The sequence below is a fragment of the Thunnus albacares genome, chromosome 3 (genome assembly GCF_914725855.1).
Source record: "Thunnus albacares chromosome 3, fThuAlb1.1, whole genome shotgun sequence".
NCBI classification, from domain to species: Eukaryota; Metazoa; Chordata; class Actinopteri; order Scombriformes; family Scombridae; genus Thunnus; species Thunnus albacares.
Genome location: NC_058108.1, coordinates 18,824,242 through 18,837,379, shown reverse-complemented (window position 1 = coordinate 18,837,379; position 13,138 = coordinate 18,824,242). Strand labels below are relative to the sequence as shown.

Here is a 13,138-nt window from a genome sequence, read left to right as displayed (position 1 = left end):
TATATAAAATGTATGTAAAAATCAGTTTTTCACCTTTTGTTTGGTGAGCCAAAGAAAATGGACACATAACAAAACCACTGTAGGACCGATGGAGCACACAACATGATGATGTTAGACTAAAATAAAGATACCAAAACCAAAAACCTGAAAGTGCCATAAAATGAAAGTGCTAGATTATGAAAACTATCACACAGAGTAAATAAAATGCATTTTTTAACATATTGAAGGAAAGACAGAGTTTGTGAGTTGGTCTGAGAGACATGCAAAAGTATTATGTATCATGCAGTTACTGTACATGGCAGATGGAAAAATTAGTGACCTTTCTCAGAGGGTCCTGCTCATCATGAAATAATGGCTGAGCTGCGCTTGTTTCTGGTTCTGCCTGTCAGGATGCCTGTCTGCCTTTCTGCTGTTGTGCTTGTCTCCAAAGCTGGCAGAACACCTCAAACAAAATCGAAACTGGCATGTTCTCACAGGCAATATGGCAATCTTGCTACCACACAAAAGCATCCCCCTGTCAGATATTTTTCAAAAATTTCACACAGTCCTCTTCACCAACCCTTCAGTTGGTTAATAGTATCATGTGATTAGTTGTGCTCATTACATGTGGCCCTGGGAAACGTGTTCAGTTTCTTGACAGTTTTCTTTCCATCTCAGGTAGACGTTTCAAGTTCAGCATTTATACAAACCTGTAATTATATGTCAGGGTCTAAATCAAGGCATCACCTGAACAGGTTGTGGCTGTTTGCTCTTTTAATTTGATGGATTTATACTTGGATGGAAGCATGAGAGAATAATTTTAATGAATGTGAACACTTGCTTTGGAAGATCATCAAACTGGTTGGCACACATTCACCTCCTCTTCGGTGGTTTAGGGAGTGAACATACCTTGGTATAACTTACTGTACCAGGGCAGGCTTTAAATCAACTTTTTCTTCTTCTATATTTCTAGTTTTAACTGTACTGCAGCCACAGCTTGTGTTATATTTGTTTCTTATTTCACTGTTTCACTGTTTTTTCTGGCTTCATTTCTTTCTCTTCAGTCTGTCAGTTACAGTGAGTGTACTGGCATTTTTACCCAGCCTTTGAGAACACCTTTGAGTTCTACTTAATTTAAACTGGATCCCCAAGTTTGTCTGTGTGTCTGCCTGTCGCTTCCTATAGATGCACTACACAAGCATAAACAGATACCTGTGCCTATAATGGGAACAAGCTGCCTGGTGTTCTCTGTTGGTCTTGCTTCTGAGCTGAACTGAGTCCACAGTTTCCATAGCATCCAGAAGACCAGAGGAAGGAGACAAGGTTGAGAGTGAAAAGTAGGCGTCCTATTTTATTTGGAAAAAAAGTAGAACCCATTGCTCTTCTTCCTCTCCCTCTCTTTCTCTCTTTCTCTTCCTCTTTGTGTCCCCAGGCAAAGCTGAAATGGGTCGCCTCAACACTGTACTGCATTACTCATTCTAACGACTGCTTCTTTGACTCATTTGTTCTGAATCAGAGTCACTGGACTTTGGTCTCTTCTGACAGAAAGATTTTAAAGTAACTTATTTCACTAAGGCAGATAAAATGATTCTGGTCTCACAAGATGCCCTCAGAGGCCTCTTGGATCACATGTCATCTAAGCCTCTCTGTGGTCACATGGCAGAAGTACAGTAACCGCAAATGCCAGCTGTCCTTACTGTTTGTCTGTGGAGACTATGTTGTGTTCAGTTTGTGAAATTTGGTGATTTACCATAAGCCAGCAGGAGAGTAGGGAGCAGGTTGAGGAGAGCCTGAAGAGGTGGAGATATGTACTGGAGAGAAGAGGAATGAAAGTCAGTAGGAGCAAGACAGAATACATGTGCATGAATGCAAGGGAGGACAGCAGAACGATGAGGAGGTGGTGAAGATGGATGAGTTTAAATACTAGGGGTCAACTGTTCAAAGTAGTCTGAGTGTGGAAGAGAGGTGAAGAAGAGAGTATGGCAGGACGGAGTGGGTAGAGAAGAATTCCAGGAGTGATCTGTGACAGAAGGGTGAAAGAGAAGGTTCACAGGAGGATCGTTAGACCAGCTGTGTTGTATGGTTTGGAGGAGGTGGCGCACCCTAGCGGGAACAGTTAAAAGAAGAAGAAGACTATTGGTCATCATGCACGATATGTAACATGATTAACAACTGCCTCTTTAGAGTCATCTCTGATATTTATCATTTTCAGTATCTAAGTAAACTTCCCACATTTAAAGTGAGTACCTAATGCTCACGGCCACTCCAGCATGATGTATATAATCATATATTGAAAGAGCGGTATAGTTTCTTGTAATATAAATTCTATTCACACAAACAGTTTATAAATAACCAGATGTGAAAGTCTGGTTTTGGCTGATTCTGTGAATTAAATATTAACAGAAGTAACTTTATCACATTGATGCAGAAATCCTCCAGGCTCCAAAACTAAGCATCACATTAACATAAAGCAGAAATGATTTAGTCAATTAATTGAAAATGGATTAATTGACTGACAGACAAATAATTTTATTTTGATAATTGATTAATGGTTTAAGTAATTTTTTAAACAGAAGTACCTAATTTTCTCTATGTCCAGCTTCTGGTTTGCTGCTTTTTTGTCTTTCTCGATAATAATAATGAATATTTTCAGGTTTTGTGGTGTTAGCCAGAAATTTTTTTTTATATTTTTCAGTAAAATGTTTCACCTAATGATTAAATTGAGAAAAAGCAGCTCTAGCCTATTGCGACCTGACATAGCTACTTATAATATATATATATAAGATATATAAAAACCCGACTATTAAAAATGTCCATCTTCTCATTAAGTGCTGGGTAACTATTTAATATTATGGTTTACTGACTTTCAGTGGTGTCATATAGTGATGATATAATTGTATTATATTGTAATCAAACTAAAAAAAAGTTACTGAAAGTTTTATTTTCCCGTGTGAAGAGATTAGCTTAATGTAACAGTGTAATGCAGTTCATTATACTAAATGTGAAATTATGTTTTAAGATGATACATGATTTTGCGTACATTTGAAATATCATAATTATATATCAGTTGTAGTGGAAAAATATTGTTAAGATTGTGATAATGATTTCAACTGTATCATCCTGCCCGACTCTCACGGTGTACCATATATTATCATGTCCCCCAATCCCAGACTTTTGTAATAAATAAATATTAAATGTAAAAAAGCCTCATGATCTTTACATTTAACATGGGTTAAGCTTTCGAATAAGTGAAATTTGATTTGTTTCCTTGTGAATTTATTTTGCCTTCAGGGCAGCAAAAGAAACCTCTAAGCACATAGCAGGAACTCATATTGAGCCTTGACACAGGAGGTTAATATGAATCTAAATTGACAGCTCACTGTATTTGTTGTTCACTGTTGCCTGTCTGTTTGTGGCACATAAGCAAAAGCATATCAGGTCACATTATTGTTGTCAAGCATTTCAGTTCTGATAAGGAAAAGAACTGGGCTCACACAAAGCCAACACACACACGATACATGCACAAACTCACACATGCAGAAACACACACTAACGCCAACAGCAAACACTGCCCTGTTTCCTCCACTGAGTTGAAAAACTAACTTGCAGCCAACTTCATGTTAGATGATTCAGAAAGCCAATCATAGCAGGGAATAATGAAGAGCATTAAAAATAAAATACCTCTCTGTGTTTGTGCCTCCTCTGTTTTTCTTTCAGATCATCAAAAGCTGGAGAGAGAGGCGAGGATTTGCCGTTTACTGAAGCACCCCAACATCGGTGAGCTGCGAGTCCTCAATCTCAAAACATTCACACACAAGCACACACGCATACAAAATGAAAACACACAGATTTTGTTCAGGTCTCTGGTGATTCGAGCTATGGCTATTCATCTTCTAGACACAGTTATGAGAGAAAGATAGAGAGAGAGAGAAAAATCAAGTGTGTGTATGTGTGTGTACACAGGTATCTAATGATGATGTATCTGTTTGCTCTCCCAGCTGAGTCATCAAAAAGACGAGAAGCCCTACACCCGCTTTCTAAACCACTGACCCTTTACACTCTTTCCTCCTCATTATACCTCTGATAGAACCTGTCTCTCCTCTTTTGTTCTTTTCACACTCATCCACACATGCCCTTTCTTTTCTTCGCTGTCATTATTTCACCTTTCTCAAACCAGTTCTGCACCACTGCTGCTGTTCCAGTCAGTTTCCCTGATAACTCTGCTCTCATGAAGTTTGGCAACAACTATGTCTTTCGACATTTCGCCTGCCAGTCTTGGGAACTTTCAAGACCATGCTTAGTAGAAAAAAGGACTGATTTTGTGATTTTGGAGGTACTACAATGGAATGATATAGGCCACAATGTATTCTTTAATTAATTATATCAAAACTTTTAAGCACAGAAGCTACAAATTATTTTTATCTACAATCTACAACTGGCAGTGACATAACTCTGTGTAAAACCACATATTTAATTTTTTACACTTTTAAACACTGGTGTTTGTGATAATTAAACAAACAAGATACAATGTGTTGATCAGTGACCTTTAGAGGTTTACCTTTGGACAGCTGTTTCCCCCTAGCTTCATATTTAGTGTATATACAGGAGAGTAGTATCAATCTTCTCCTCTAACTCTCCGCAAGCAAGTGCAAACAGCATATATACTTGCATTTTTAACTATTCCTTTAAACACCAAAGATCAGAATGGAAGCAATATAGAAACTGTGTTGCCTGATATGACATATTTAAACTTTTGGATGGAAATGCCTATAATCTATAAATCTCTCTATAATTATATAATAAACAATGTATCAAACGACAATGTGTGATGTGAGAGGCGTCACTCGTATTGATGAACCTACAGAGAATTATAACTTTATAACCTTTAGCCGTCCGGCTCGCAACTTTACTGTTTTGGTTCACTCTCACCACTCTTATAATGTTGTTTTTGTCCGCAGCAGGCAGCTGTTTTCAGAGAAAAAGCTCTTAAAACCTACTGTACACCTCCTGCTCACCACCAAACAGCTAACAGACACAGTTGGAGACTAGCTGGTTAACGGCTAAAGAGCCAGATATTTCCCTCAGAAGTTTATTAATGACCAAAAGCAGAGCTAAAGACTTACATGATGCTCCCAAGTGGCCAAAAAATCAGTTCATGCGGGTTTAAAAAAAATGTCAGCTCACTATCTTTAAATCCAAAACAAGGTCAGAGATTAACAATCAGCATTAACATGTACAAATCATTTACTATTTCCCTGACCTCAATGCAACAGTGTGTGAATGCAGATTTGTTACTCAGGTTATCAACACGTTTTGCTTGTTTAAATAACTTGAGGCATCAAGCGCATTCCAGAAAGAAAACATGCATAGCTCATAATTGTGGCTTTTGTATAGTGAGCTATACTCTATAATTTGAATTTGATTATAGGGCTCATTTGAGTCATAGTTGTTCTCACAGGTTTTCTCTAATCACAGTGATTGTGGGCACGGCAACTGTGCTAAGAAACTTTTCAGAATGCAAGCACACTTAATAACAGCGTGAATCATCACATTAAGTGGAAGTAGAATATATTATGCATTGAAAACCCATTTTACTACTTGATTGTTCTTCACACTCCTGTATACGTTGCATATTACCACTGTATCTCTGACACATCTGATTACCGAAAACCAAACTCTGAGGCTCAGCAACAGAAAGAAGGATGCAAATAACAAGTATTGACTTTGGTATTGGAGTATTGACTGCTTTCTCTTTTCCTTTTCTGTCCTGTGTTTGTGTTTGGCGTGTTTGTTAAATCTCCTCTACAGTACGGCTCCATGACAGCATATCAGAAGAGGGTTTCCACTATTTGGTGTTTGATCTGTGAGTAACAGACTCACCCACACACGTGCCCACACACAAGGGTGTGTTTGTAGAAAGTCCTTGGGTAGATCTGTGCCCATACAAACCTTATGAGGAAAGTCACACACACAATCACACACACACCCCCAAAATCCGAGAAAAGAAACATACAACATGCAGAAAAACATGTAGAAAAGGGATATTTTCATCTGCTTTGCCTGCAGTGTCCCATCCACGGCCGGCATGTTTTACACAACCACAGCGTGCTGATTAAGCAAATAACATGAAAGCTGTCTGTATGTAGCCTAACCGTTTATCTGAGTTTGTCATGCATCTTAATATTTGCCAAATTCTTCTAAACTTATCTGCTGGCTGAGACAAACCAGTCCCTCCTCTCTCTGCCAGCGGTATCTGCAGGCAGAAAATCACATTGGTACCAGAGGGAGGGGGACAGAGGACAGGATGAAAGACTGCCTGCGCAGAGAGCAGCTGCACACATGCCCCCTGAATTGGGTTGTGGGTTGCCAGGTTGCGGTGACCAATGGGTTAAAATTTTATGTAGTGTGTGGATTATGTGTGTTGATTGTGTTTCAAAGACAATCTGGCAACTATGAAACTTATTCGTAACAAAGTTTGAGGGCCAAAGTTTTAGGGCAAATTACTAGAGTTTCATTGGAGAAACAATAAAACAAGAGGGTGTGGTGATATGGCCTTGAAATACGTGAGAAATTTGTGAGAAATATGGGTGAAATACAGAAGAAACCCAGGAAAAATGGGAGTGTTGGCAGGTCTGACTCACACCCTCTTGCACATTCCTGCACAAAAATACATTCCCACAAACATACACATGAAAAATTAATACATAAATATATATATAAATATATATATGCAAAAACATTGCTTGTTTTAGTTTTCAATACAGAGCAACAGAAACATGTTCACTGTAATGTTGTCTCTTCACAGGGTGACAGGAGGAGAGCTGTTCGAGGACATTGTGGCCAGGGAGTACTATAGCGAGGCTGATGCCAGGTAGCGCACACACCCACCCACACACACAGATACACTGCTGAGCACAGCAGCCATTATGCATCTCTGTCTGTTACTGGAGAGAACAACTGTGTGCGCATGTTTTTGTATATTTGTGTGTTTCACATATGGTCGTCTCAGAGGTGTGATACAGCTGCCTTGTCTCTGAGGCATCTCAAAGAGTTATTTATAAAGGTGATTAACGACATATAGCCTGCAGTATTAATCATACACAGCCTACCTTACACTGCTAGCTTTATGTTGCTGCCTCCCCAGAGAGAGAGAGAAAGAGGAAGTTTTTTCTTTCATAGACATTGTATAGCTTTGGTTTGTCTGTACACTAAGAGAAAAATTACTTACCTTCATGTGACTTCATGTCATCTTTCATGAAAACAGCATCATATGTAAGTGACTAATGAGAGAGACATATTATACATTGTTATGGGATTGTTTCCTCTTCTCTTCTCTTCAATTAATTTCCTTCCTTCTCTCTTTTTCTCTGCTTTTCTTCCTGTCCTTTTATTCCTTACCTCTCTGACTGTCCTTACATTTGTTCCATCACATTACTCCCCGGCCCTTAGCCACTGCATACAGCAGATCCTGGAGAGTGTCCATCACTGCCATGTTAATGGGATCGTCCACAGGGATCTGAAGGTTTGTATGACCGCAGCCCCGGCTGCAGCCCTGATTAGTCTGACTCTGTACAACAGATGGCAATGTTAAGAAAGAGCCAGTGAATCCCCACACACTCCTTCCCTTTGCATCCACACATTTTGCTTCTTTTATAATCTGCTCAATAAAATAAAACTGAAATTACTTTTTTCAGAACTTTTTGTAGTTTTCACATTCTCTCATTCTCAATGTAGAGGCCCAAAAGCTTTGAATGGTTAATAAAGCTGATTTGAGCTTGACCTCAGCTTTGAAATTTGCAATTCTCATTTTCAGATATACTGCTATCCTATATTGTTACATTACACCCTTGTTGAGCTAGTCAATATTCTTTATTCAATACCCGTCCTGCCAATATCAAGAATAAAGATCCTCCTCTAATACTATCCTTTGTGTTTGTGTGAATGTGTGTGTGAGTGTAGCACATTGGTGACAGGAATAGGAGCAATCACGCACCAGAAACTCAGGAATGATAACCATTTGCATAATTATGTAAAAATTATGTTGGGATGTAAAAGATTTTCCAAGGTCATGAATATTCTAATGGTAGTCTGTATTCTCATAACTTCCCAAGAGCATTTTTATGTGACAGAAAGAGCGAGGATAATGCAAGAAAGCTCTCTTGAATTTGTTCAAATGGACTGTGAACATACTACTGCATCAAATAAACATGATGATTTATCAGATTTCTGATCTGTCGACTTTATTAGGGGATATAGCCTTTGCTGAGGTGATTCTGAAGTTTTCATATGCTTCATAATCAGGATGATTTATTCATCATTATGTAAATTATTATGTAGATGTGTCCAGTTGTCAGTTAGTGTCTGTGTCCTGTTGAGTCATATGTCTACCAGAAACTGAGTGCTCACAGACTGTCTGTGTTTAGAGTATCTAAATGTCAGAAAATGTATAATTCATTAGAGCACACTGTCTAACTGGCCTTAGGTTAGCGAAGACCTTTTTGCACCTGTGTCCATGTTTGTGTTTGAGAGTGTGTTTGAGAGTGTGTGTGCACGTGTGCTTGCTGGGGGCCCGCATGTATTTGTGATTGTGCTAAACTGTGTTAGTGTGCGGTATGTGTTTGTTGTTACCCATATGTGGCTGAGTCACTTGTTTTTACATCCACGTCTCCTGTTACACCACACCTCACCCCCTGTATCCTTCTCCCTGCAGTGTGCACTTTGTTCCCACTTATGGATTTTAACAGTGGATTGGTGTTACTGTGGACAAGCACATCATGTCCGCTACCAATTCACTCCTTCAGAATCCATCAGACTGAGGGAACAAGTCCACAGCTTCAGTGGTGGAAGTGTTCGTAGTCACGTAGAGATTTGGTCCCGTGCACATGTCTGTAACTCTGTCATTTTGTGTGGCAGAAAGGGACTTGCCTCAGACACTGATTTAAGAGCAGTTTAGCATCGTTGACCCCTAATAGTTTGAATTAGGATTTGGTTTGGCTAATCTGATTTTAGATCTGTGTCTGTGGGCGGCTTGTTCCCAGAGCGTGTGACCTCTCACCTCTAACCTGTTTGACTCCGCCCCCCCCAGCCTGAGAACCTTCTATTGGCCAGTAAGCTGAAGGGGGCGGCGGTCAAGTTGGCTGACTTTGGGCTGGCTATCGAGGTGCAGGGGGACCAGCAGGCATGGTTTGGTGAGTATTCACCCATCCATTTTTAAACCTGAATCAGTTGGCCAATCAAGCAACCAACCAATCATTTAGTTAGTCCAGAAACAGCCTAGTCACTGAATTGCTCCCGCCTACCATTCCACATCTCCTCCCTCCCTCCATATCACTCCTCCAGGTTTTGCTGGTACCCCGGGCTACTTGTCTCCAGAGGTTCTAAGGAAAGACCCATATGGGAAACCAGTTGACATGTGGGCTTGTGGTAAATAACATTTGAGTTCTCTCACTGTTGGTATGAATTTGATGCTGGAGCAATCCTCAATCTATGGCCTCGTCTGACCTGGTCAGGTGTTAGCTTCATGTTGTTTCAAGTGTTTTGTACTGTGTTGAATGAGTGAATGTTATTTTGTTGGTGAATAATGGTTAAAGGTGATATCAGTACACAATGCTATAGTACATAGGGATTTGCTATTAACATGCTGAACTTCACATGTCACATCTTTCACTTCCAGGTGTGATTTTATACATCCTGCTGGTGGGCTACCCTCCCTTCTGGGATGAGGACCAGCACCGCCTCTACCAACAAATCAAGGCTGGGGCCTATGATGTAAGTGTGCTCATACATACGACACACACGTACACAATCACTTAGGAGAGTCTGAATGTTTTAGAGCTGCTTGCCTGGCTTAGGGATGGCAATGTTGGTTGGTCGGTCCACCACTTTGGTCCAGACTGAAATAGCTTAACAACTTATTGGATGGATTGCCAGGAAATTTAGTTTATTGTACATATATCCATGGTGCCAAGAGGCTGAATCTGTATGATCCCAAGATTTTTACTCTAGTGCCACCACCAAAGTTTTCAATTATCCTGCTAAATATTTCAACATCTACAGAATGGATTGGCACAAAATCATGGTTCCCAGAGAATGTGTCCTCATGACTTTGGTGATCCCTTAACTTTTCATCATGTCACAATTTTTATCAAAATAACACTTTACTTTCTGACCAAATACCTGCAGAGCTAATGACATTCCCATTAGCCTCAGCTGTAGGGGAGAACAGGGTAAATAGAGCCAGTGGGTATAATGAGCCACCCCCTTTATCTAGATAACCATAAGCAAAATTAATCATGTGATCACAAATTAAGAAAGTATAGTTCACATTACTCAATGTAATGTTGTAATGTCTTGGACTCAAGCACATGAAGAGAGTGGTCAGAAAAACAGAGCAAAAAAAAAAGATTTTTGTCATGCCAAGTGAATTGATCATGTCACTAAAGTTATCAGTCTTGTATCTTAATTAAAAAAAGACAAGTTTTGGACGTTATTACATGTTGATTTAAGTCAGTGTAAGCTACAAAACAAGGTCATAAACTTAGCATAACTGTGGATCTGAGCCACTGTGTGAAACAGTTCTGTCGAAATGAATGTAGTGGGGTAAAATGTGCCAGTGACATTGCAGCAAGTTGAGTCAATGGCTGATGGTTGAGTTAATGTTTGATCACTGTTTAAAGTATTACAATGTTGATGACTAAATACCTAATTGTTGACTGATGTAAAGTTTAAGCCACACACAAACATGCTGTACATACAGAAGGGTGGCAAATTAAAGGAAAAGCCAACATAAAGTGTCTTAGTAACGTGTTGGGCCACCAGAACAGCATCAATACACATGTTACATGTTCCTAACAGATACCATCAAAGGTGAAGTGTGGGACTCGGTCGTTGTAACTTTAGAGCAAATGTCCAGGGAGGAAAGGCAGATAAGGATTTGGCCTTCAACTTTTAATTCTCAGCAGAGACCGAAAGAAACTCCCTAGAGATACGGTGAATTAATTAAAAATAACTGTTAGGGTGATGAATATAGGATGATTGTGATGCATGTGGCTGTATATGCAAGTACCAACACTGAACCTCATTCAGTATCTCTTCAGCCTAGCACACTAGGAGATTTAGACTTGCAAATATATATTCTGGATATTGCAATAAAACTCTGAAAGACAACTTGCACTCTGTGAATTCATCTTAAATTTCCACCACAGTCATCCTGGAAGAAACAACTCCCATCAAGGTAGAAATGTTTGATCACAGGATAAAGGTGATCACTCAGAACAACTTTGTATTGATTAGCAGTAACTCTTCCTTCTAAGGGGACAAGTGGACCCAAACCATGCCAGCAAAATGCCCCCCAAAGCATAACAGAGCCACCAGATCCCCTCACTGTAGGGGTCAAGCATTCAGACCTGGACCAGTTTTTCCTTTAATTTGTCACCCGTCTCTGTATACACAAAAGCACATTTACACACACATTCTTTCTGTGGCTAACACACAAAGATCACAGTTTAATCTTTACTGAAAACGTTAAGGTAACATGTTTGTTAAATTGATGGCATTAATTAAGTTCAAAATTATCTCAAATTAGTTTGATTTTGTACAATTTTTATATCAGTATTTAATGGTAACACTATTTACCCATAGAGCGCTCAATTTCCCCCATCCCCATGCTCATTTTACCCCCACCTTGGGGTAAGTTGTGCCATAGGACTAACTTTTTTTGATGGGTCATTGTTCTAAAACCATAACAATTAGATAACTTGTTTTAATTTCCATGGGCACACAACAACCTGAGGTATATATAGTTACTATTATTTGAAACAAATACACTCTCATTTGCAATAAAATCATCAAATGTAAAAAGAAGCTCATGTTACCCCGTTCTCCCCTACTTTGTGTTTAGTATGAATTAATAAATGTTAGCATGCTAATAGGCTAAACTGAAATGGCAAGCATGGTGAATATCACTATTTTAGCATTGAATGCATGTAAGTATGATGACGTAAGCATAACTCAAAGCACCAATGTGTATAAGTATGGCTGTAGTCTATTATAAGCAGTCATTTTCTGACCCTTCACCCAGGTTTTTCTTTTTTGCCTCATTACAAGAAGGATATTATCAATGTGTGTAGCAATGTTTCGATTTTAATTAGCTTTAGCTTTGTAATGAGTGATTGACACTGTGTTGTTTTTTGACAGTTCCCATCCCCAGAGTGGGACACTGTAACCCCTGAGGCCAAAGATCTGATCAACAAGATGCTAACCATCAACCCCAGTAAACGCATCACTGCTGCAGAGGCCCTCAAACACCCTTGGATCTGCGTATGTGTCGCACATACAAACAGAGAAGCAGTAACACAAAGAAATACAGATGCAAAACAGAAATAAAGACCCACACACTGACAATCATAAACTGTTGTAGTAACAGAATGCCTCACTGGCAGTTCTGTTATATTATTCAAATTCTACAAACACACATAACACATAACTCTCCACAGTCTTGTTGCCAAAACATCCACATCATTCTCTCCTAATCCTCAAATGCAGCAACGGTCCACTGTAGCCTCCATGATGCACCGGCAGGAGACTGTGGAGTGCCTGAAGAAATTCAACGCCAGGAGGAAACTCAAGGTGAGACTTCTGGCAATCATTCATGTTTCTATTTATGTAGAATAATCCATCCAGCCATCTTTCTTTTCCCCTTCTCTCTGTCTTCCGCACTCAAGACTTCTTGGGGTAACTCAGTAAAATGATGACTTGTTATCTGAAACCTTCAAGTTACCCTTTTGCTGTGCTCCTCTCTCTTGCTGTAACCTTATAACCAATCTTCCTTTTTCTGTCTCCTCTTTCCTTACCTCCATCATCGTTCCCTCCTTCTTTCCTTCTTTTCTATCACTGCAGGGAGCCATTTTGACCACTTTGCTGGTCACAAGAAACTTCTCAGGTATGTTTTTCACAGCCTGCCATACAAGACCTGGTCCCCCAAACACAACTTATAAACTAAAACTGCTCATTAAAAAAGCTACAAAATAACAAGAAGATTAGCCTTTAATGTTGAAGACAGTATGGTTAGGCATCCATTTAAATATTCATCTTCTCATTATGAGGAAACAGATCAGAGGCACTACAAAATAAGTAAAAATATGAAAACTATCAAACTTTT

The 13,138-nt window shown here is 39.4% G+C and overlaps 1 protein-coding gene across 10 annotated transcripts in view; it reads left to right on the top strand.

The window, feature by feature from the left end:
• Nucleotides 1-13,138, top strand: part of camk2d2 (calcium/calmodulin-dependent protein kinase (CaM kinase) II delta 2) — a 43,513-nt gene that overhangs the window by 18,953 nt on the left and 11,422 nt on the right. For all 10 annotated transcript variants that reach the window (XM_044346800.1, XM_044346798.1, XM_044346796.1 and 7 more), the window contains exons 3-12: nt 3,697-3,756; nt 5,788-5,842; nt 6,785-6,850; nt 7,429-7,501; nt 9,065-9,167; nt 9,319-9,402; nt 9,653-9,747; nt 12,175-12,297; nt 12,523-12,606; nt 12,877-12,919. In XM_044346800.1, coding sequence (XP_044202735.1) covers nt 3,697-3,756; nt 5,788-5,842; nt 6,785-6,850; nt 7,429-7,501; nt 9,065-9,167; nt 9,319-9,402; nt 9,653-9,747; nt 12,175-12,297; nt 12,523-12,606; nt 12,877-12,919 — 786 coding nt within the window. The remainder of the gene's footprint in view (nt 1-3,696; nt 3,757-5,787; nt 5,843-6,784; nt 6,851-7,428; nt 7,502-9,064; nt 9,168-9,318; nt 9,403-9,652; nt 9,748-12,174; nt 12,298-12,522; nt 12,607-12,876; nt 12,920-13,138) is intronic.